Source organism: Odontomachus brunneus, unplaced genomic scaffold, assembly GCF_010583005.1.
Source record: "Odontomachus brunneus isolate Ranch 3 - 2012 unplaced genomic scaffold, Obru_v1 Obru_scaffold_140, whole genome shotgun sequence".
Lineage (NCBI taxonomy): Eukaryota > Metazoa > Arthropoda > Insecta > Hymenoptera > Formicidae > Odontomachus > Odontomachus brunneus.
The window spans coordinates 596874-618597 of record NW_022639590.1 but is presented as its reverse complement, the minus strand read 5'-3'; the positions used below and the strand labels follow the sequence as shown (position 1 = coordinate 618597).

The following is a 21724-nucleotide window of genomic DNA, read 5'->3' as shown; positions in this document are numbered from 1 at the left end:
AACAATAAGATCACTCTGCGGGGATGCTCGACCTTCGTTTGATGATAATTTGAGCGCGTGTCAATTTAGCGCCCGGCTATTCCGATAATTATACTTCGCCGTCCTCATTACACGACCCTGGTTAGACGCGCAGGAAACTATTTATCTCGAGAACGTCCCACGGAAAGTCGAACGTGTAACCACGGTCGGCGTATCAATTAAAAGGCGCGCTTATCCGAATCGTAGCGCGCGTACGTAACTCGTACACGAGATGTCAAGGCGACGGTTTCCTCTGATACTATCTATCCGCCATTCGTCCGTTGTTTTATCAGTTTTGTCAATCCTTTTTAACTAAAATACATGGATAATGCCCGATGATGTAACATGTGTACATACCACTTGTTGTAAGTACTTTGCGTTGATTCCGAGACTTAAATTTATAAACACAAACTCTTCTTTCTGTTTCAGGTAAGAACACAACCCTCTTTCTCGTGCCAAAAGACATGGAGTGCGACGAGCGGCACACGCACACGTGCGCAGTGGGAATTTTAAGGGTAACGCGCAGTAAGGTAGACAATAAAATCCCATGTTGGATCAGAGAATCGCTGCCGTCGTCTGACCTCTACTCGACACATCGTGTCCTTCTACTTTTGTATGCTTTTTTACAACGGAGTAATGCGATTAGTCTTTCTCACTTCCGGTAGAAATGTTCATCTTTCTGTTTGCCATTGCTTGGCATATCTTAACTCTATTTAACAATAATCTCTCGAACTTCGCGGACATTGTTTATTTTGTGCTTCATCCGGTATTAATGATGTGTCACCGTAGGGATAATATTCGACGTGCAGGGAGGGAGAGGTAATAATAGGTACGGAGACAAAAGCGCGTAATTGCGTTAATCTACTTGCAAATTTATCATCTGATCAGTTGCTTCGCGTGACAGACACGATAATCGAAATTATCGCGATACAGTGTCGATTAACGTTTAATCTCGGTACCGTTGTCCGTGCGCCGGGATCCTTATTAAGGTGCGGCTTAATTCTCCGAGTTCATGGATCCCGTGAAATCCTTAATGCCAGTTCCGTACGACGCATATTGGAAGCACGGGTCTGGTTATACCGCGCCGAAATAGATTCGTCATTCAAAACCGCTCTGAATACATATTAGAACGATTTACTGAGCGCCGGAACAGAACTGAATGTAGTATTAGAGAGAGAGAGAGAGAGAGAGAGAGAGAGAGAGAGAGAGGGAGAGAGAGAGAAGTGCTTCTCAGAGTCGACTACAGAAGCTGGTTTGCCTCCCTATTCATGATTCCGTGTCTTAAGCCCGGGTCACGTTCCTTGACGTTGCGGCTATACACCGTACAAAGCAAGATCTGTGTTCTGTCTTACGCGTCTCCAATTCCAATATGTTGAACTTGACATTCCACCTCGTTAATTTGCACGCGAACGCGAACATCGATCGACTGCGAGGCAACATTCAACCGCGATAATACTCTTTCATACGTCGCGATCTTGAAATTGCTAGTCTCCGGTCAATTGACTCTATTAATTTATTTGCAATCTTTTAGTTTGATTATGAGACATTGACCGCATCCTGAGCGATGCAAACTGATCGTAATTTATCATGTACTGATTTGAGGCGATATCGTGATATGTTTCTTATTTTTTTCTCATGTGTACTAAAGGGAATTTATTTCTACTTACTCAATAAATAAATAATAGACAAATGAGATGTTAAACAAACGTACCACGTGTAAAATATCGCGATCTATCTAACTTGAAGGCAGAGAGTTACCTCTTCTGATAAATTTTATTTAATCTTTTTAATAGAAACCACATTTAAATTTTTTTTAGTTTTAAGCCTAAATTTTATTTCATTGTATTCATTGAGGATCGGCGTTGAGAAATTTGTGGTGGGTTGGAATATGCGACACATCTCGTAATTGACGAGAAAATCATTATTTGAATTTCTCATAAGCTACTCCAATATGAGATGATTACGATAAGCGAAACGCTAGGCACTTATAAGTCAGGAGTCGTGGAAAACGCGCTCTGGTGTAACAGGATAACAACATACCTTCGCTCTGAGGAAAAGATTAAATTCCATTGGCAACGCAGTAATGTTAGTAGTTACGTCGCATTAAACTTTCGCCGGCAATCAACATTTAGATAATGAAATTACTTGCTTACGCGCGGAATATTATCTAGAACCAAATCTCGCCTCTCTCGTGTTTTCATCGCGGCAGCGCATTGCAGGCGGATATGCGTCAATTCACATCGTCATGGGGGCAATTATTGGCTGTTAGTAACGCTTCGTCGCTGCGGGTTCGACGAGATTAAATGCGAACTCGTTCTAGCGCCGGGAAATAATCACGAATATTTTGTTCGCGCCATTATTTTGACATTGCAGATTTTTATACTTTTTTTTCTTTTTCACATTTACGAGTGGTGGTATTTTTTATATTATTTTAATGTAAATATGTGTTTTTCAACTAAAACGAAATCTCCCACATATAAAAAAAATAATAAAATGTTTGGACTCGCTTTATCTTTCTCTCCCCTTTCTCTCTCTCTCTCCCTTTGTAACTAATATTTTTTGCAAATGATATCCTCAATATTTTGTGACAAAAAATTTTGTTCGCTGAATGGAAAATTTTAAAGGCTAAAAAATATTTTGTATGGTATGAGGTTTAAAGGTTATCTATCACCAAATGCTTCGTTAGCGTTATTATAGAAATTTTAAGTGCATATATATATATATATATATATATATATATATATATGTATATGTGTGTGTTTTTTCATATTAATATCTCACGAGAAAGTCACATTGGGCGTTTTATCAATAATAACTAGTGGCCTTCAGAATGCGCGAAGTTTAATATTGCGTAGTTACCATTTTTGTATCTGACCTTTAACTCTGAGGAGAATATTGGCGATAATTTTCAGACGTCAATAATAATATAATACATAAAACTAACGCGTACGATGGAAGAAGCATAACAACGTTTCGTTCGTGTAGAAAATATTTAAGAGAAATACCTTTGATAAATTTAGTGTCGCCACACGCTGCTTGTCATAAGAATGAATTTAATGAAATATATCAGGACACATTCATAATTATCGGCGCACTCTTCTAATTTGCTGCATTTTAATGACGTGTAACGGCGGCGCCGCGCCTGTACTTTAGTACCTCGGATTGAACCGCATTTTTCACAATTTCACGTCGAGCCATTGCGTCCGCTAATGTAATTAATGTCTCGTTAATGGCGGGCAATTACAGCATCGGGGGGTGATGGTAATCCGGAAATGTAGCTACGCAAATATTTCGTTGAAATCGTCCGGCGCGGCCGTATGGATCGTTTGTAGCGTATCACCGCTTCCAAACTCAAACTCGCCAGTCAGAGAGTTACCCGCGCCAGTTAATTACTATTCGATTGATTTACCGGATCCCTATTGCCAGCTCTCCCATTCCACGATGCATCTTGCTAATGAGAATTCGTCCGACTCCTCCGCTATGGACCAGCTGCAAAATTCAATCCTGTCAATCGCACACTGCTCCGTAATTTCCCACCACGCGTGTGCGTGGTTTCTTTTTTCATATATACATATACAGGGTATTTTAAAGCCATAACGTTACAGCACTTCAATAGCGCATTTTAGAACTTGATTGGACAATCCTAATGTAAAAATATAAAATATTGAGGTATCAATACTTTTTAAGTTATAAGTCGATGAAAAAGACGATCTTTTCGCGAACTAAATTTCAGGATGTCCAATAGACATAAACTACATTTTAGCTAACTTTAGATGGAGTAAACTTGAACAAAATTTTAATTGAAAACTTAGTTGCAGATATGTAGAATGTTACAAACTGGAAAGTTGCGATAAATGATTTCCCTCGATATTGTCGTATCAGGATATTCAATTAAGCCCCAGATTATGCTATTAAAGTATTACATGATAGTTTTGCGACATACTGTGTGAAGCTCATCAAACGTGATCAAGCCGTGGTCATATTCCGTATCCAACTATTAATTATGAGTTGTATCAGGCTTGTGTAATAATGCTAATCGCAGTCGTTTTAGCGACGAGCAATATTTAATTTATCTAATAGATTAAACAGCCAAGGTGTTTTTCGATTAATTCTTGATTATAAAACACTTCTGTGTAAAACTTGCATGACTGCTGTGATAAAATTCCGTGAATTGCTGAAAAGATTAATTATTTGTCTCTTTCTCATTAATTAGTACCTCTCCGGTTATAAATATTTCCGCTTAATTAATATTTCTAATTTTCTTTTAATTTTTTTATTGCAAACTTTCATCACGATCGACTAATTCGATAATGCTCGTAAACGCTATACTTCTGATTGGAAATGTGGAATATTGAACATACGCGTGTGTTGGACATATCCAATGAACGTTTAACCTTGAGTGGCACTAAGATTCAGAATCGATAAGAAATTATTTCGTCGAGTGAGAATTGAGTTAACGCAATGGCGTTCGTATGTTTTGTTTGATTATAGTCCGCGATTTCTTCCCTTCCTCCTTTATTTTAGCTCTCGCTCTTGACGTCAATCGATTCTCACGTCAATGAAAACGAGAAAGCCCAATGCTTTCTCGTTTCTTATATACGAGCATCTATTATTCAGTTTACCTTGCCCTTGCTTGTCGGTCGCTTTAGTTACGCCGCCTCGTTGACGTCATCGTGCCTCCTTCTCTCTCGAGCGAGAGGAACGAAGAAGATGAAAGAACAGAAGAAAAGAGAACGCGATAGTCATATATGAGAGATTTGCTCGACTTTCATGAGGATAGACATAAATGGAACATGGCAATAATCTCTCCTTTGCGCTTCTTATCACGATATTTCAGTTATCTGATCTCGAAATCGAATACGCGTCACAAAGGCGTAAGAAATAACTGCAGCGTGTATTAAAGAAAAAAAAGGAGGACCGAAGTAAATTTATTATTTAGATTCTGGAGAAGATCAGTATATCGAGCATTTTCCTCGCGTATAAATTTTCTTTTAGTATTCTTACGCGAGCTGACATCCAATAAGTCCATTATTTATCTCTCTCTCTCTCTCTCTCTCTCTCTCTCTCTCTCTCTCTCTCTCTCTCTCTCTCTCTCTCGGTCAGAACTAGGCTGCAATAAGAGCCTGTTTAACGTCCGCGCGACGTCTCACCGTCCTTTCTCTATCCCCACTCTTTCCGGGAGAAAAATCTGAAGTTTAATAAGAGCGTGTTTCGCACCAAACGGATCTCTTTTCCATTTTGCAGCTTGACAGCCGAAGCGTAGAAAAATGCCGCAGATATTCGCTTTGTCCTCGAGTCGCCTCGGGCTTTACTCTCGACGAGTCGAGAGCGATGAATAATAAAAGCACCCCGCCGACTTTACGCGCGCAGTCTCCTCTCGCTCGCTCTCTCCCTCCTCTTTCTCTTTCTAGCCTCGTATCGAAGCTGCTTGATCGAATCTACATAATTTCGGATCAGCAGCCTCGGCATCGTTGAAAGACGATTTTTATTAAAGCATCGAGCTCGTTCTTATCATTGTTTCGTAAAGCCGCTCGTTATCCCAAGTGATCCCGCTTGTCGCGGAGAATTTCGCCGCGTTAAACAATTAAATCGTCGTTTCTCTTGGAATCGATGTGTGTCGCAAGATACGGAACTTTATCCCGAACGTTTAGACGCAGGAGTACTAAGGGTTCTCGTGACCGACCATCGTTAGATTCCATGGTTCGCACACTCCACCAGAAGCAATCATTATTCTATTTAAGTTAACGAGAGTCTGCTTAACCAGAAATGTTGTTAACTTGAACAGAATCCTGGTGACTTGAAACGGAATTCTGGTTCATTCATATTTCATACGACATTTGATTAATCCAAACAAATGTGTTTTCTCTGCGACAATTTCGAATAGAACGTGCTGTATGCAAATGGAAAAGTGTCAACATGTACCAAGTTTTGTATCTCTCATAAGTTCATATTCCGCTGCCTTTTTCGAACGGCACACCGAACAAATGTGCCGCTCGCATGTGTGAAGAATCGCACGGTTCTTCTATTCGCGCGGAGGCACCGAAAATATGTAATTCCGTCACTACGGACGCGCCGCACGCGAGGAGGCCGAGATAGCAGGAGGCGGTTGCCGTGGCAATTTGCACGATCGCTCCGTGATCAGCAACGATCGAAACTCGCGGGATACAGACGGAGAATTATATTCGCGCGGTTTGGCATCCGAGGAGCCAAAGCGTAAGTGGAAACGAAAGTGCCAGCGTAGTCGGAGAAGAATACAGACGCGGATGATACAAAAGGGTTCGTTCCCTCCGACCTCGCCAATTAACCCGTTCCTCGTATTTTTCAAGGTACTCGTGAATAAGAGAGAGAGAGAGAGAGAGAAAGAGGGGGAAGTGAAATTGACCCTTTTGCCGCCGTGCAATTTGCCACTTATTGAATGTCAGGTATTATCATTCGATAGTTGTGCCAATGCATCCTGAGAGAGAGAGGAGAGAGAAAGAGAGAGAGAGAGAGAGAGATCACCGATCGTTCCTCTATCGCGGAATAAGCGCATATTACAAAGATGCTCTTGGCTTATCCGGAATCACCGATGAGTCGAATCGCGCAAGTCCCGTAATGAAACACGTAATTGTTGGTCTCGCCAACGTTTGCCAGCGATAAAGCCCCGTCAGTCGTTAAAATGTGCCGTTTTTCGTTCATATCATTTGAAGATATATTTCCCCGCAGTAACATTGTTATCGCTCATCGCTTTGATACTTCCTTACATTGTCACATTGCGACTATGGCGTTATCAACGTGTTTTGCGGTAATTATAATCAATATCGTAATTACGTTATAACAATCTCACCGCTAGTTTTACCCCATCGCCGCAACGCCATTATTATTCATTGCGTAATATTCCGACCACGTTAATATCGCTTCGTATCGTAAAGACCGAGTTGCTGCGACGTTGCAGTCACTTTCGGAGGACTAATTTCGCGCATGGTGCGCGTCGAAGAGACGAGGCGCGGGAGGAGTAGGAGAGGGGGCGGGGGGGGGAGGGAAGGGAGAACGCGGAGGGAGAGATTCGCGTCTTAATTATATCGACGCAGTCTGGCGAGCGTGTGTATACGTAGTCGAGGTAACGATTACTCGGATACACACGGCTGGCGCGAGCGACATGATTGGAAACTGCGGTCCGCCATTGTGATCCCATTTACGTGATATTAGCACGGTGTCAAGCTGCACCGGCGTGCGAAATTAATCTCGCGCAGCGACAGAAACCGGCGTTTCTCTGTGTCCGTGGGGACGCAATCTCTGCCCGTACCGCGTGTAACAATGTGCCACAGGTTAGCGGAGTTCGGGGACTCCTACATGAATTCTATTCGGTTAGATTAGATTATTTGTTTGTTTGTTTGTTTGTTGCACGAGTAGGGTCGCGCGGGCGCGCGCACGTGCACATCCGTCGATATACCCGCCGACTTCTCGCTCGTCGTGTCACGCTCGTATCCGTAGTAACGCGACTGGATATCATGGCGCGACGACGAAATCGTGTTATTACATCTGTAATCCCTCGAGAGGTTGCACCCTGAGCTCTTCCTCCGAAGGAGAGACAGACAGAGGGACAGAGAGAGAGACAGAGAGAGAGAGAGAGAGAGAGAGAGAGAGATGGCACGTGAACCACCCCACTCCGCGCACTCACGGTCTCGCTGACGTTTCCAAATATTCGTAGACATGCTCGTTGTCTGTAATTAAACTGGATTCTGAAGTATTATCGGCGCGATAGACAGATACAATCAGCGTAAACGCTGAATGTTGTGCGTTTTTCTGTGAGCTTCGCAGATCGTACGCGTGCGTCTCCAACAACTTGCGCATTTTGCAATATTTATGCAACAGATTCGGATCTTTATGTCTTTTTTTTCTCTCTCTTTCTTTCTTTCTTTCTGTCTCTGTCTCTTTTGCAGCAATAATGTTTGAAACCAGAGATCGATAGCCGACACGTGATCTTCGGCAGGTTTAATCCTCGATACGAGAACTACGTAAAATTAGAATCGTCCGCCGCTTGTGCATCCCGTCATACAGTGCGATTGGATGACAGTGCGCCAGATTGGCTTTCGATTTTATTGGCGAATTTTTGTATATGTCAGGAAAACAGTGTGGGGCTACATTGTGTTTGCACATTCCTCGCTTCGCGTCCTTGTAAACCGTGCTTTTATTAAAAATTTGTTGATCCATCGCGCACACACCGATGGTTTTATTGGTCCGTATGCGATTTATAACGTACTCGTGCATATTTATAGAAGCAATATGGCATTACGGAAAACGGGTCAGTGAAGGAAAATCGAAAAAACAAAAAACTCGCGCGTTTCGCGATCGTTTCAGCAAGCGTTTATTAGACCACCTGAATATCGTGTGGTGTTTTTCTTCTCTTCTTTTTTTTTTCTTTTTGAGCATGTCTACTGTCGTTCAACCCCGTGTGACGTAGCTTTTCGGCCGTGATAACTGTTATTTCGGTATCGCGCGGGAAAATATCGACGCCAGACATTTTCTAGGAGCTGATCGACGTGTCGACGTTGAAAAAGCGAGTGCACTAGAATCGACGAGTATCTTGAATGCCCGGCGGCAGAGACTTTGGTATGCAGGAAGGAGCGAGCACGGATCCGTGTTCTTTCTCTCCTCCCTTCTGCCCCGTTGTCGCTGCTCGGGCGGTCGAGGAATCGCTCGGCGGGAGTAACGTATCGGTTCCTTATCTATTTATGTGCGACAGAACTCGATGCCAATCTGCCGAAGGGAACGCCGAAACAGCTCCGGGGAGAAGAAAGACGCGGTAATCGATTTTCCTGCTGAGCAAAGAGGGTTCTTTGCCCGGCAGGCAAATCGTTTCCGCTCGTCCATATCCATGCGAGGAATCTTATTCGACGGCAATTCACTGTCGCCGTAGTGACTATCGGATTCGAAGCTACCGTCCCTTCGACCGACCATAGTATGCACGTACATACATTGTACGCGCGCGAGATCTCCCTTGAATTGAAGAAGCTTGCGGGGCATGGCCCAAATGCGCAAAGAAGATATTTCAGAGCAACCGGGAAGAAAAAACTGCGAATAGCTAGTGATACAAACTCGATGAAATGGCGATGTGAACACGACGAGATTAATCATTTATATGCTCCCCAAGGTACAATCAATGTATTATTCAGTGAAATGTGTTATTACTTATAACTGGTGGTTTAGTTGTAACAGTCTAGTAAAATCTCGTTGAAAGGAGTTTACTGCACTGGGGAAAAATATATGAAAATTTACTTGTGGGACATAAAGTTTATTCACAGAAATCAATTTTAGATCTCACAAAATTTTCAAATATTTTCTTCTTAGTACAGTGAAATCTGACTTTTATTAGCCAAAATTGGTAGCAAATAAGTGGGAGTGTCTTTCACTGAAAATCACCGAATATTCACTGATCATCGGTGAAATGGTCTTTTTTCTGATTCAATTAGAAACACTTTTACTTCACTTCAAGAGAGTGCATAGACAACTTTTATGCGAGACAGGAAAACCTCAGTCTCTTGATCTTTGGTAAACTTTTTTAATTAAACGTGACATATTCTCTCCGACTGTTTGCTGTTTGCATTTGGTTCGATAGAATCCACGGGACTATTCGACGGAACTATCCATTCGGTGTAAAACTGCGAAATGAAAACGATCGAGTTGCAAAGCGCGATTTCGAGCGCGTTGTTTGACGAGCAGTCTGTCGTGTACGTGTCCGAGCACGGTCTCGTGTGCACGGCGCGTCGCCGTGTGCGCGATGTGACAGGCGTGGGGAAACATTGATTTTATATTAACATGTAATAATATGACGAATGCGACGACGCGCACGTGTATTACGTGCGTGCGACGTCCGAGGCGCACATGCACGGGGTTCGTGGACACACACCGCGGATGCAACGGGCTAACCGCATCGTGGAATGCCGTCGTAGTGGCGCTCAACTCGCCTCTTTAATTCGCACGTGCGCTCGCCACCGACTGATAGCCGACCGGCCGGTTGCTCCCGACGTCACTTAGCGTTAACTTTGATCGGATAAGTTTCCTCACACCATCTACATCACAGGCGGGACTCTAATCTTATATAGAGATACGCCGACTCGGTGCTCTCCTTCGAGGCACGGGAAAGAGCACGGTGATAAAACGCAAAACGCGCGGAGACACCTTGAGAATTCGCGATGGTCATACGGCTGCACGATCGAGCCGCTAATTGCACGGCGATAGCTCAGTTTATGGTCTGTTTAAGATCATCGAGGCATCGCACCGAATAAATAGTCGAATGCGCAGCTCGGATCAAATGTAGGAGTGAGTAGCTAAAATATAAATATGCTCACTGGAGATCAAGATAAATGGCTCCCAGAGGAAATGTCAGATGCTTTGAATATTTGCCGAGCAACACGGCCATTTCTTATGCAACAGCAATGATCGATTTCTTTATAAATGCAACATCTGCGCTTCGAAGGATCGATTCCAACTGCTGGCGCAATAATACAGGTTCGTCGCGCGCGAAAGATCGAGTCCGATCACGCGGGCAGCGTGATCAATCGATCGAATCGCTGTGAAATCGCGCAGCTCGCTCGCGCCGCTGCGCTCGTAAAACCGCCCGGAAACCGACGAGCTTTGTGAGGAGAAAAACTATTACCTCGCGGCGGTCGTCGCGAACAGGCTGCCTGTCGTGAATTTTTGCGAGCATCCGGTCGCGCCGAATGATTCATGACGAATTGAATGACTACAAATATCTTCAGGCCACCCGCCGTCGTTGAGTATCCGAAATTGGCGACTAACTCTAATTTATCTCGCAGTTTTCGTGCCAATATTATATCTCGAGTAATGAATATTGGAGATTGTTCGAGTCACGATTAGATTAGTATTAAAACAACATTGTCGAAACATTTGTGAATGTACATGAGGTTGCAAAATGGATACAATACAGTTGAGCACTCACTAGACTGTCAAAACTGAAAGTCATTACTGACGGATTTGCCTATAGTAGTTATTATCATTATTATCATTATTATATTCATTATAATATTTAGTGTTATCAATTATATTATTAATTATACTACTATTGTGTAAGTGTCTGTCCATAATGACTTTTGATTTTAACAATTGATGGAGCTCCCAACGTCATGTGTGTTTTACAGTCCACTGTATGCAATTTCGGTTTGTTAAAATATTGGAAAAATTGGTCTTTACAATGTTTTTCTCAAACAAAATTTCTTTTGTTGCAAAATACTAGCATTGATATTTTTAAAGAGGAATATGGATTTTTACGCGCGTTAATGCGACACAAAAAGATGGCTCAGAGACTGGGGAGGGCACCCCCCGATCCTCGATTTCTACGCAGCCTCGATCTCGGCTGCTTTCCTTCGGTCAACATTTATTATGTATGGTCTCGATAAATCGTGCCGCGAAATGGCAAATTTATGTGGAAGTGGGCGGTTAATTTTTCAGTCGACCTTTTCCGAACGTCAACTCGCTTCGAATACGATTTGATACGATCCTCCGCGAGACGGCGATGGGCCCTCCCAGAAGGGTCCTCGAGATACGCTCTCGCTGTTGCTCTTCTCGACTACGAGAGATCCGACCTACCGGCTAATTTATTCTTCACGCGTGAGAGCGACGGAGCGATTTTCTCTCACGATTTTCGATACGCGCGCGCGCAACGCATTTGTCACTTATCACCGCCCACGAAATTCCCGACCGTGTGTGTGATGCGCGTATAATTAGAATTAAAAGTTCTCGTGCGCCCGTGTGTGTGTTCCGCGCGCACCTGCGCGAATCCACGTATATCGCCGCGAAGGAAGCGGGTAGTTCGTTAACACTATTCATCGGGGTCAGCGGCGAGGGGAGAGGGATGGTCTCGCGATTTTCAGCGAGGGTCATGAATCCGCACGAATCGTTGAGCGTGTGCCACCCCGGTTAAGTTTAATCGTGATGAGCTGCGCATTCAATTAGCAGAAGGTATTCAGCAATCTCGGATTAGAACTCGAGCACTCAACGCGGATGCTGTGTTAAGTGCTCTTGAAAGCACATTGCCGCGGGAGAGCATGGTTCGCCTCTATACGCGCATAAAAGCGCAGATGGAGTACCGGGAGCCTCCGCGTCAACTTTCCCGGCGCGCGCATTATACCTTCCCATTTCCCGCTTTTATTCAAGTTAACGCAAAAAATACTCGTCGTATCTCCGAAATACGGTTTATTACTCGTTCAAGTCGCGACCGATCAGCTTACACTCGACGCGACTGAAATTACATTTTACGATAATCTTGTGTTTCTCATATTAATCGGATTGAACATCGGAGGGGGAGGAGACAGAAAAAAATAGAAGCGCGGCGATGTCTACCGCCGCGCTTCTGGGGCTCGAGCGATAAAATAATAAAATGGATTCTGCAATGGATACTAAATATTACAGCGACCCTTTTAGTCCGGAGAGGCGCGCGAGCGCGTACACATATATAACATCGCTTTTGATTTTTTCTTCTATTTTATCAATTCAAGTGACACTTAATTTTCATTGAAGACTTAAAGAATCCCCGAGATCGTGGTCGAAGATCGAGACGCGGGGACAAATTAATGAAAAGCGAGCGTCGCCGTGCATAATCGATCAAGTTGACGGAATCGAGCGGGCACGATTCGCTGAAACAATAACAAGCGCGAAGCGTTATGTTTAATTCAATCAGCTCCAATCGGTCGACTGTGCTGGAATCGATCTCGACCACCGTCAGGCGAGGTAGATACGAGGTAACAACAGGCATTATACCGGATTAGGAATCGGGCGCTTAACGCGAGCGCTTAGCGTTAAGCGATCGCGAGGGCGAGAGAGGGAGAATTACCACGGGAAAACACGATTCGCTGTAAATTCCCTCGAGAGAGCTCTACGTGATATCTCGACCCTTCCCGCACCCTTCCCTCATCTCTCGTCTTCATCTTTTTCTCACCCGCGCGACTGGTTTTGCGCGCGAGCCAATGGACTCTCGATTTCGAAGGGAGACCGGACGAGAACCAGAAGAACCAGCTGGCTGGCCGGCCGACCGACCGACCGACCGACCGACCGACCGACACTTGTCTCGTTACGAGAACGCGGTGTCACGTGCAGACGCACAAAGATGACCCCGTGCCACGAGCAGGAGAATCCCGACAGCAACGTCCGATCATCAGAATAGAAAGTGGAATGGATTTATCTTGCGATATAGCACGCACACATGCATTGATTCCGAAAATATCTGGCCGGAAGTTGTCGGTCGATCGGACGGGGAAGACGTGAGAAACGCTGAAAAGTGAGCTTCGATGATAGCAATTTACGTCAGCGAATGTACCGATCCGACGGTAAGCAGCACCCAGTATTAGGCAATAATCGAGTAAAATCTTCTTTCACTAAAATAACCGATAATCAATAATCAAAGTTAATCAGTCATTGTGTACACAGTCACCGATAATTTCATCGATTGACAAAATTAATCATTGATCCGCCGTGTGATTCGTTTTAGGGTCAATTAATAATTCTATGCTTTTCTCTGTGCGTCTTGTGACAAAAAAAGGAAATTACTGACAGTACAAGCTACAATATATTTTGAACAGGAAAATAGAGACTTGATATAATGAGAAAAATTTATCCCGTATCCTCTTAATCATACGTGGTGAAAAAAATGATATAGTATAGAAATGACTGGCGAATCACATCGCGTTAGCGGAAAACAGTGAATCACATGGGGACTCAATCAAACTTTGATACGACTCATTATATTTTGGTTAATAAGATAATAAGATCCTTTCTTCAATTGATGAAATTATTCATGATTTAATATATGACGATAAATTAATTTTGATTTGCCGATTATTTCAGTCGAAGAAAATTTTAATCGATTAAAGGGATGGCATATTTAGAAATTTCACTAACAGAATATTGATTCTTATCTGCACGTTTTATGTCGTTTTATTAGTTGCACAGAATTACAAATGCTTTTACACAATAGAAATATGCGCAAAAATGAATTGGTGCATTGCTCAACATGTGACGAAACCAACAAAACATTTCAAAATTAACTTCCCAAGTTATCAGTCAGTTATTAACAGTTAATATTATTTCTCGTCGGTGAGTTTTTCTTCTGGTTTCCATAGTTACCCGAATTTTATTTTTCCGTATATAAGAAATACAAAGAAAGCAGCGCGATCGTATTAGTCGCTACGCTGTCGACAGTTTTTGAGTTCCTTATCCACTTTGGCATCCCCTTAATGGTCAACACTGATATCCAGTCGCATTCACGACTCATAGATCGCGAGGCAGAGTTCGCGCTCGAGAGCACGTGTGTAACCGGAGCTTTCCTTCGCGAAATAGATAAACGTCGAATCGCGATAAAGGGCGCGCGGGCGCGGACATACATCGCCGCGGCTCGGCCGCCGTATATTCGCGCGAGAAGAACCGCGCGTTCCACATCGCGGTGCAACCAAGCGTTGCGGATTCACGCGGCGCGGCTTAAGTATCCGCGACGTACGCGATGTGTATTCCACGCTCGTAAACACACGACCAAAGAGAGGGAGAGTGGTGGCGGCGACGGCCGTATCCGCGTGTACGCGTACGCGCCGGGTTAGTTAGGCTCGTTTCGCCGTAAAACCCTCGCGAAGGGCTCCCCTCCTCTTCATCCCCCTCTCGAGCTTTCCGCGCGATTTTCTTCTTTCTCACCCTCCCTTTTGCCGCAACCTCTCTCGCTCTCGCGCACACTCCTCGCTTTCGTTCCTCCTCCGCCGTCTCTTCGTCTACCACTCGAACGGTTGCTCTACCGTGCGTGACTCAAGGTCACCGACTCATGCAGGTACGTTTATGCAGCGCTTATGCAGTGAGCTAGTACGCGCTAGTGCGCGAACGATCATTGCCAGTGGGTCGGCGCGGGAAGAGGCGCCGCGCGCTGCGTCGCGCTCCCAACGAGAAACCGGACTGAGAATCCGCGACATGATAGCCGCGGATGGAGATGATTGCACCCGCATGAAAGGAACGTATTGTTCCGCTACCGAGATAAATCCGCGATTGTAGAGCTCGTCAGCTTTTTACGCAATCCGCCTGCCAGCTTTGAGACAATGATTCTATGTGTTTTCCACAGTAGATTTTTCTCTTTCATAGGAGTTTATGTAATCTTGTTTTATGAAATTATGCTAATCTCTCGATTTTAATCTGGTTGTGAACGGTTTGGAGTGGAAGTTCACTCAAAAAGAGCGAGGAGTAAATATACTGCTGAGAATGAATTCTGACTGCATAGAGTAAAGTACATCAGATTCGCTCTTCAATATCAAGTGAAAACATTCACCCGGTGATTCCGAGTGGAAAATTCATTCGATATGAATGGAAAATCACTACAAGTGACTCGATTGTTGCTTTACTTTTCAAGTGATTTTCACTTCAAGAAATTCAGAGAGCAGTACGGAAGCTTAAATATATATTAATGCGCAGTCGAAAATTTATCATAGTGTACGCTGTTCGCATGAGTTGCATTTTCAGCGTGGAACATCAAATTTTCACGGCGCGGAAAATATTCGGGCAAAGCGTTCTGCGAATTAGAGGCCAGGGTGCACGCGCATTTTATTAGATTCATCACGCCCTCGTAATTCTTCGTGATGCCGCCGGCTCAACGCCGTGTCAAATAAATCATCCGGTTAGGAAAGCTTACGCCAGTGGCGGTGCAATCCGTGGCGCAGCGTTTAAATGTCATTATGAAGGCTTCGCTTGTGAAATACAGTCGTGCGCGCCGGGGACTACCCGAACACTTGTCTCCTGCATTTCTGCATCGTCCGCTTCGCTTTTTCTTTTTTCTTTCTCGGGCACCATGTCGAAGCTATTGAATTATATTCAAGACGACGCCGTATATCGCAAACTTTTTATTTAGCTTAGACATATTTTACTTCTCGGTGAAAAATTTCATGATCGATGTGCATTCAGCAAAAATGCTTCTCTAATTGGTTACCACGTGTTTCAGTAGTTGGATTCTTAAAATATAATCTGTCACATTCCCGTGGAAACATATATAGTGTTTTTATTTTATCGATAAGCGATAAATTACGTAGAGAGAGAGAGAGAGAGACTATGCACAGAAAAATGTTGCATTGAAGTAAATGTTACTTGTTTTAAGTATTTGATAGTTTGTAAGCTCGCAAATCTGTTATAAATTTATCATAAGTTTCAAATTTATTCAAAATACATTTTGAATTCTAATAAGCTTCGTACTTTAATAAAGAATATTAAGGTAAAACAAAAATTCACGGTTTATTTACTTCATAATGTCGAATCAGCTTTTTTCTCTATAAAATCTTATAATATTCTTGTCGAGAGAATAAATTCTCTTCTCTTGAATATATGATAGTGAGCTTTTCTAAAAACTTGTATGTTTTAAGACTATTATTAAGAAAATATTATCTGTTCAAGTTAATCATTACTTAAAAGAAGAAAAGTAAAGTAAAAACAGAGTTTTCACAATAATCGAATGGTATTTTTCTGTGTGTGAAAAACTCGTTGCAAAATTTTCTCGACAACTTAATTTTGAAGAATCCAGTTTAACATGCCGCGTTCTCTCTCTTTTTTGCTCTCTCGCACAGAAAAGAGCATCGCGTGCTCTCAGCAAAATCGCTGGTGTGTTTCAATGAGAGTTCCACAGCTAAGTTTAGAAAATTTCTAGCCTGTCCGGTCGATTACCGCGCCGCTGACGATCGCGGTTTATCGATGCATATCGTTTCCGATTATGCAAATGCTCGGGCGTTTGTGTTACTCGGGCCAACACCAGCGTGTTGCCAGCTTGACAGCTACATTATTTGTATGCGCTCGTTTGCATCGTAAATTCCGTGCGATGCGTCGCGCCGATTTGCTCGCTCAAAACGTTTCCGTTCTCGTTTGATTTGTAGCGCATTTGGCGTTTCTTTTTTTTTCTCTCTTTCTCCTCCCTTCCTTTCTCCTTCCCCTATTCCTCTATTTTTTCTCGCTATTCCGTGACACGTCGTGTCGCGCGCGTTTAACCGGTATTACCGCGTAATACGTGGTAATGAAATGTCCAATGTAGACTTTGAGATCCGCGTAGACGCTTCAAGATCTGTACAGGATAAGTGTTTATCGCCCTGCGGATCCTTCACGCGCTCGCGCGTTTTGTTTGCTGAAGCCGCCAGCCCAAGTTTTTAACGACGATTACGCCGGGAGAGACATGGATCTGCAGCTTCATTCAGAATTTGCAGAAAGCGGCGCGGCTGTTCTCTCCCCGTCAGAACGAAGCTTTTGAGCACATCTTTAGCTTAGAACATGGCTTGTTCAATGTGAGTGTCCCCCATTCCAGCTTTAATCGTTCATTATCATCGCTTTATCATCGGGCGCCCTCGGCACCCTCGGTAGAAAATCAATTTCGTGATTTGCGTTCTGGGAAATTAGTGCGGGTTTCAATTTCCAGTGGGCTTCCTTCATTGGCTTCCGGTGTGACGACGTGGACGCGGGGTGAGCGAGAGGGGGATGAGAGCAAGAGGAGGATGAGGTGGAGGAGAGAGGTACGTCCCCGCGGAGGTCGGAGGGCCTTGTGACGCGTGACGGCAGCATCGGAATGCTCGCTGGCTCTATAAATCCCCGGGGAGGCAAGCGTGCGCCGTGTAATAGAATGACGGAATTCACAGTGGAATAGAATCGGCTTGTTATTAGCACGTTCTAACATAACTCGGATTCAGCGATGCGTGCGGCAGCCGGCAGGGGGGCCCGGACAGGGGCCCGCCCTCGCGAATATTTATGGCGCACGAAGGAGCCGCCGCGCGGACCTTCTTCTTGTGTCGCGCGGATATATACGTCGGTCGATGTCATCGAAGGTTCTTGTCTCGAGGGCTATGAATCAACGGGGGCCGCGGTGAATTCGACTCCCGGGAGCGAAATAATGGTAATCCGCGAAATATGAAATTCCGAGCTCTCCTCGTCGTATTTCTTCGGCAGAAGTTGGCCGATATAATCGGGAGAAAAAAGAGGAGGAGAAACATTGCCATTTGCCGACTGCTTCTTCAATATCCGAATAATACCCGCCGAGAGACTCCGATATCTTCATATCAATATTCCGAGAAAGGGAGAGAGCAATATATATTACTTGCACGTGTATCGAGGTAACGTCCACAATTTCATCATTTTATAACGCGTAACGACGCGTATTGAACGCCACTCGAGTCCAGGCTTGGATTGACCATTTTATCCGTGAAATTCTACTTCCAACAGGGTCGTCAACTTTCCGGTCCTCATCGATTACTCGCGATCGATCGATCGATCGATCGAGTACGGGCGCTCGGAGAACCACTGTGCCGGAGCGCACGAGATTCCTGTGTAGAAGGCACGATGTAGAAGAGATATAGAGAGAGTGAGGAAGAGAGAGAGAGAACGGTTCGGTATGGTTTGCCGCGATATGTCGGAGGTACGAAGGAAGGTACTGTGGTGTGTCTCGACTTCTCCCCGTCCACGTGCTGTGCGCGGCAAAATAAAAAGGCCGCGCGGGGACGAGCGGGACATGGAAAGGGGGCAAGGCGGGAGGGCGAATAATATAAAGCGTGTGTGCGTACGCAAAAAACGGAGGAAAAGAGAGGGGCAGGTAGGCAAGCAGGCAGGCAGCATCCATGGAGTTGTTCGTGCCGCGAAACCGCGTACAGTCTCCTCCGTTCTCTTTCTCTCTTTCTCTCTCTCGCTCGCTCTCTCGTTTTCCTCGACACGTACCGCCCTTCTCGTCCTACCCTTCTCTGCATCCCTTCGTTCCACGTCTTGTAATAAAACGATTCCCCTCGACCAATTTACGCCTTCGAGATCCGCGACGGCGCACGACGGCTCCTCGGGCCCGTCAGTTCATAGCCGATAACTCCATTGCAACGTGGGTCACGACTTCGAGATACTCTTCGCGGCTTCGCTCTTCTCGACTCCTTCCCTTCCCCCAACGCTCCTCACGCTTTACGCCCTTTCTCTTTCGCGCGCTCCTCCGCGCGAGGGACTTCTCCGTGTCTCTAATTGCACTCGTTCCCCGGGACATGCATCGTCGATATTTATGCCGTCGTACTTTATTCGAGCATCCACGGCCGCGTCGCGTCCTTAGGGGCTTCGCTGCAGCCCCGTAACGACAACCGTAAAGTATTCCTCGTCGCTACGTATGGATATTAATAAAATTCGTCGAAGAGTCACGAGCGGTCGTCGGATCGTCGTGATTTTCTTTTTGTCTCGCTTACCAGCATGATCGCACGATTGTCCGAAAGGACGTTGTTACGTACTCGCAGTCGTCTTGTTCCCTCAATCTTTCTTAACGAAGAGAAATTTTCTAAATTGATATACTTAAGAAAGTCGTAAATCTCTCTTTTATTAATGCCTCTAGATTTCAAGAAAATATTGTAGTAAAGATTACGTTAAAATTATATTTTATTTCACAATATTTTTCTCTGTAAAGCAAGACTATACTGTGACATTGTAGTATAAATTACTATAGAAACAGTTTGAAATATTTAACGGTCTAGCAGATATATATATATATATATATATATATATATACACATATATATATATATATATATATATATATATATATATATATATACACAATAGTTCTGTAACAGTATTTTTTAGTAAAAAAGTAAACATTCTCACAAATTTATAATTTCGAATTATATCGTATGATTCGAGATGAAAAAATTTTGTCGTGATAATATTTGTTTATTATATTAATAAATATTATCAATATTTTGTGATAATATTTGTCACAATATTTTCTCTGTGTACGACGTACGTAGAGAGAATTTTGCAGTAAACATTACTATAGAATTTTGTAACCAAGAAATAGATAGGTCAACATTCTTCAATAATTGATTACCTTTTCATTTCATACGTGTGCTATTTATATTTCAGAAACTGGAATGTGATATGTTTCCAGCGACATTTACAAACGAGACCGACTTTATCGACAGTTTATTCTTGCACTACTAAGAACATAGCGAAATTTCGATGAATTTCCATGAAAAAAAAATTGTATATTTTCTCCGTGTACTCTCATTGACTATAAGAGAGATCCGCCATGAAAAGCAACGTTGCCAATGGAATATCGTGTACAAAGCGCGCACGTCGAACTGATTTCCGATATTGCAGGAGCTCGATGCATCGGGAGATAGGGTGATCCCCCTTCCTTTTTCAGTCCTCCCTCGTGATTAGGTGATGAGAGGAGTGTGCGGTAGCGCGAAATAGTTGCGTGTTCCGATAACAACTTTCGCCGCGCTCCACGTGCCGTTTAATTCGTTCGGCGTGTGTAGCTTTATCGGTTGTACACATCGTTACGAGGCGCAGCTTCGGTACGGCCGGCCGGACCGAAGAAGTGCATTTCGAGGCCGGCGCAATTATATTGGCCCGGTGTGTGTATATCACTCGGATATTTAGCGGGTCGTTTATTACCAATCTGGACACATCCGTGGTTTGCGGCCCGTCGTCTCCCCGCGCCGTTAATAAGTAAAGCGGAACGAGATCGCGCGCGTCTGTCCACGGATCGATGCGATGGATTTTATCGGACCGTAGGTTGCGATCGCGCCAAGGCCGACGCAATTATCGGATTCATGAATGTGTCGCAGTTATATAGGGTGTCTGACGCAAAATGTCCCATACCTCGTGTACATCTAGATTGGCTTTCAAACTGAACACCAATTTCTCTATCGTTTTGCAAAATTTCGTGTTATTCATTAAACAGGATTGGCGAACGATCACGTATGACACGGCAGATGAGTTGTGATAGCGACGCCTGCACTGCGAATCCGAGCGTGTTATTTGGCTCAAGTTCTTCCTGCACGTTTCTTACCGGTTAAGTCATATCATTTGACGCGTTCAAGATGTATAAATTATAGTTTTATATGTTTAAAAACTCTTGAACTCTCCTGAAATGACGTGACTCGAAATGATAAGAAATATATAAAAAGAAATTCAATCAAAATAACATATTTGCAGTATGCGGTCGTGTGCTTGTAGATGAGGCCACAAACTGAACAAAAAGATTCATTTTACAAGTATAACCGGATAAATTTATAGTCATTAATTGACAAAACCGATGCATCATCGTGCGCTAATCTTCTTCAACTAATAACTCAAAAATTTACATAATTATTTGTAAAATGGTACACTGAGAAAAAAATTTACTAAATTTCAAAAAATGTTTGTTTGGATAGTACTGTAAAGATATTTGTTTAAATTAAGTAATTATTTTCTAAAATTAAATAAAGAAGTTTTAAATATAAATTTGTTGTTTTAATTTTAGAAAATAATTACTTAATTTAAACAAATATCTTCACAGTACTATCCAAACAAACGTTTTTTAATTATTTTCTAAAATTAAATAAAGAAGTTTTAAATATAAATTTGTTTCTTTAATTTTAGAAAATAATTATTTAATTTAAACAAATATCTTCACAGTACTATCCAAACAAACGTTTTTTAAAATTTAGTAAATTTTTTCTCAGTGTAGAGGACTTTTCTGTTCGTCCTAATCTACATGTGCAAGAAATATTATGAGACACTTTGCATGTCAGACATGTCCTGTATACGTTTAGCGTCAATCGTTGGTGCTTGACGTTGCCCGTGCCGTTGTTATTAAGGAGCACGATAAAAACGTCAGAGACCATTGTTGCGGCTTTTATTGCACGAAGAAGGTCGCGAGACCGCCGAGATAAGTTATTGGAGCGAAGGAGATCCTCCCCCCCCCCCC

At 43.4% G+C, this 21724-nt stretch overlaps 1 protein-coding gene across 6 annotated transcripts in view; it reads left to right on the top strand.

Moving 5' to 3' along the window:
- The window catches only part of LOC116850265 (mucin-17-like), a 291148-nt gene that overhangs the window by 223982 nt on the left and 45442 nt on the right, over positions 1-21724 (top strand). Inside the window, exon 1 of one of the 6 annotated variants that reach the window (XM_032828330.1) lies at positions 7076-13343. The exons of the other annotated variants lie outside the window; for them this stretch is intronic. Within the exon in view, the coding sequence (XP_032684221.1) occupies positions 13305-13343 (39 nt within the window). The 5' untranslated portion in view covers positions 7076-13304. Of the gene's footprint in view, positions 1-7075; positions 13344-21724 lie in introns of those variants that run through there. 6 annotated transcript variants of the gene reach the window in all.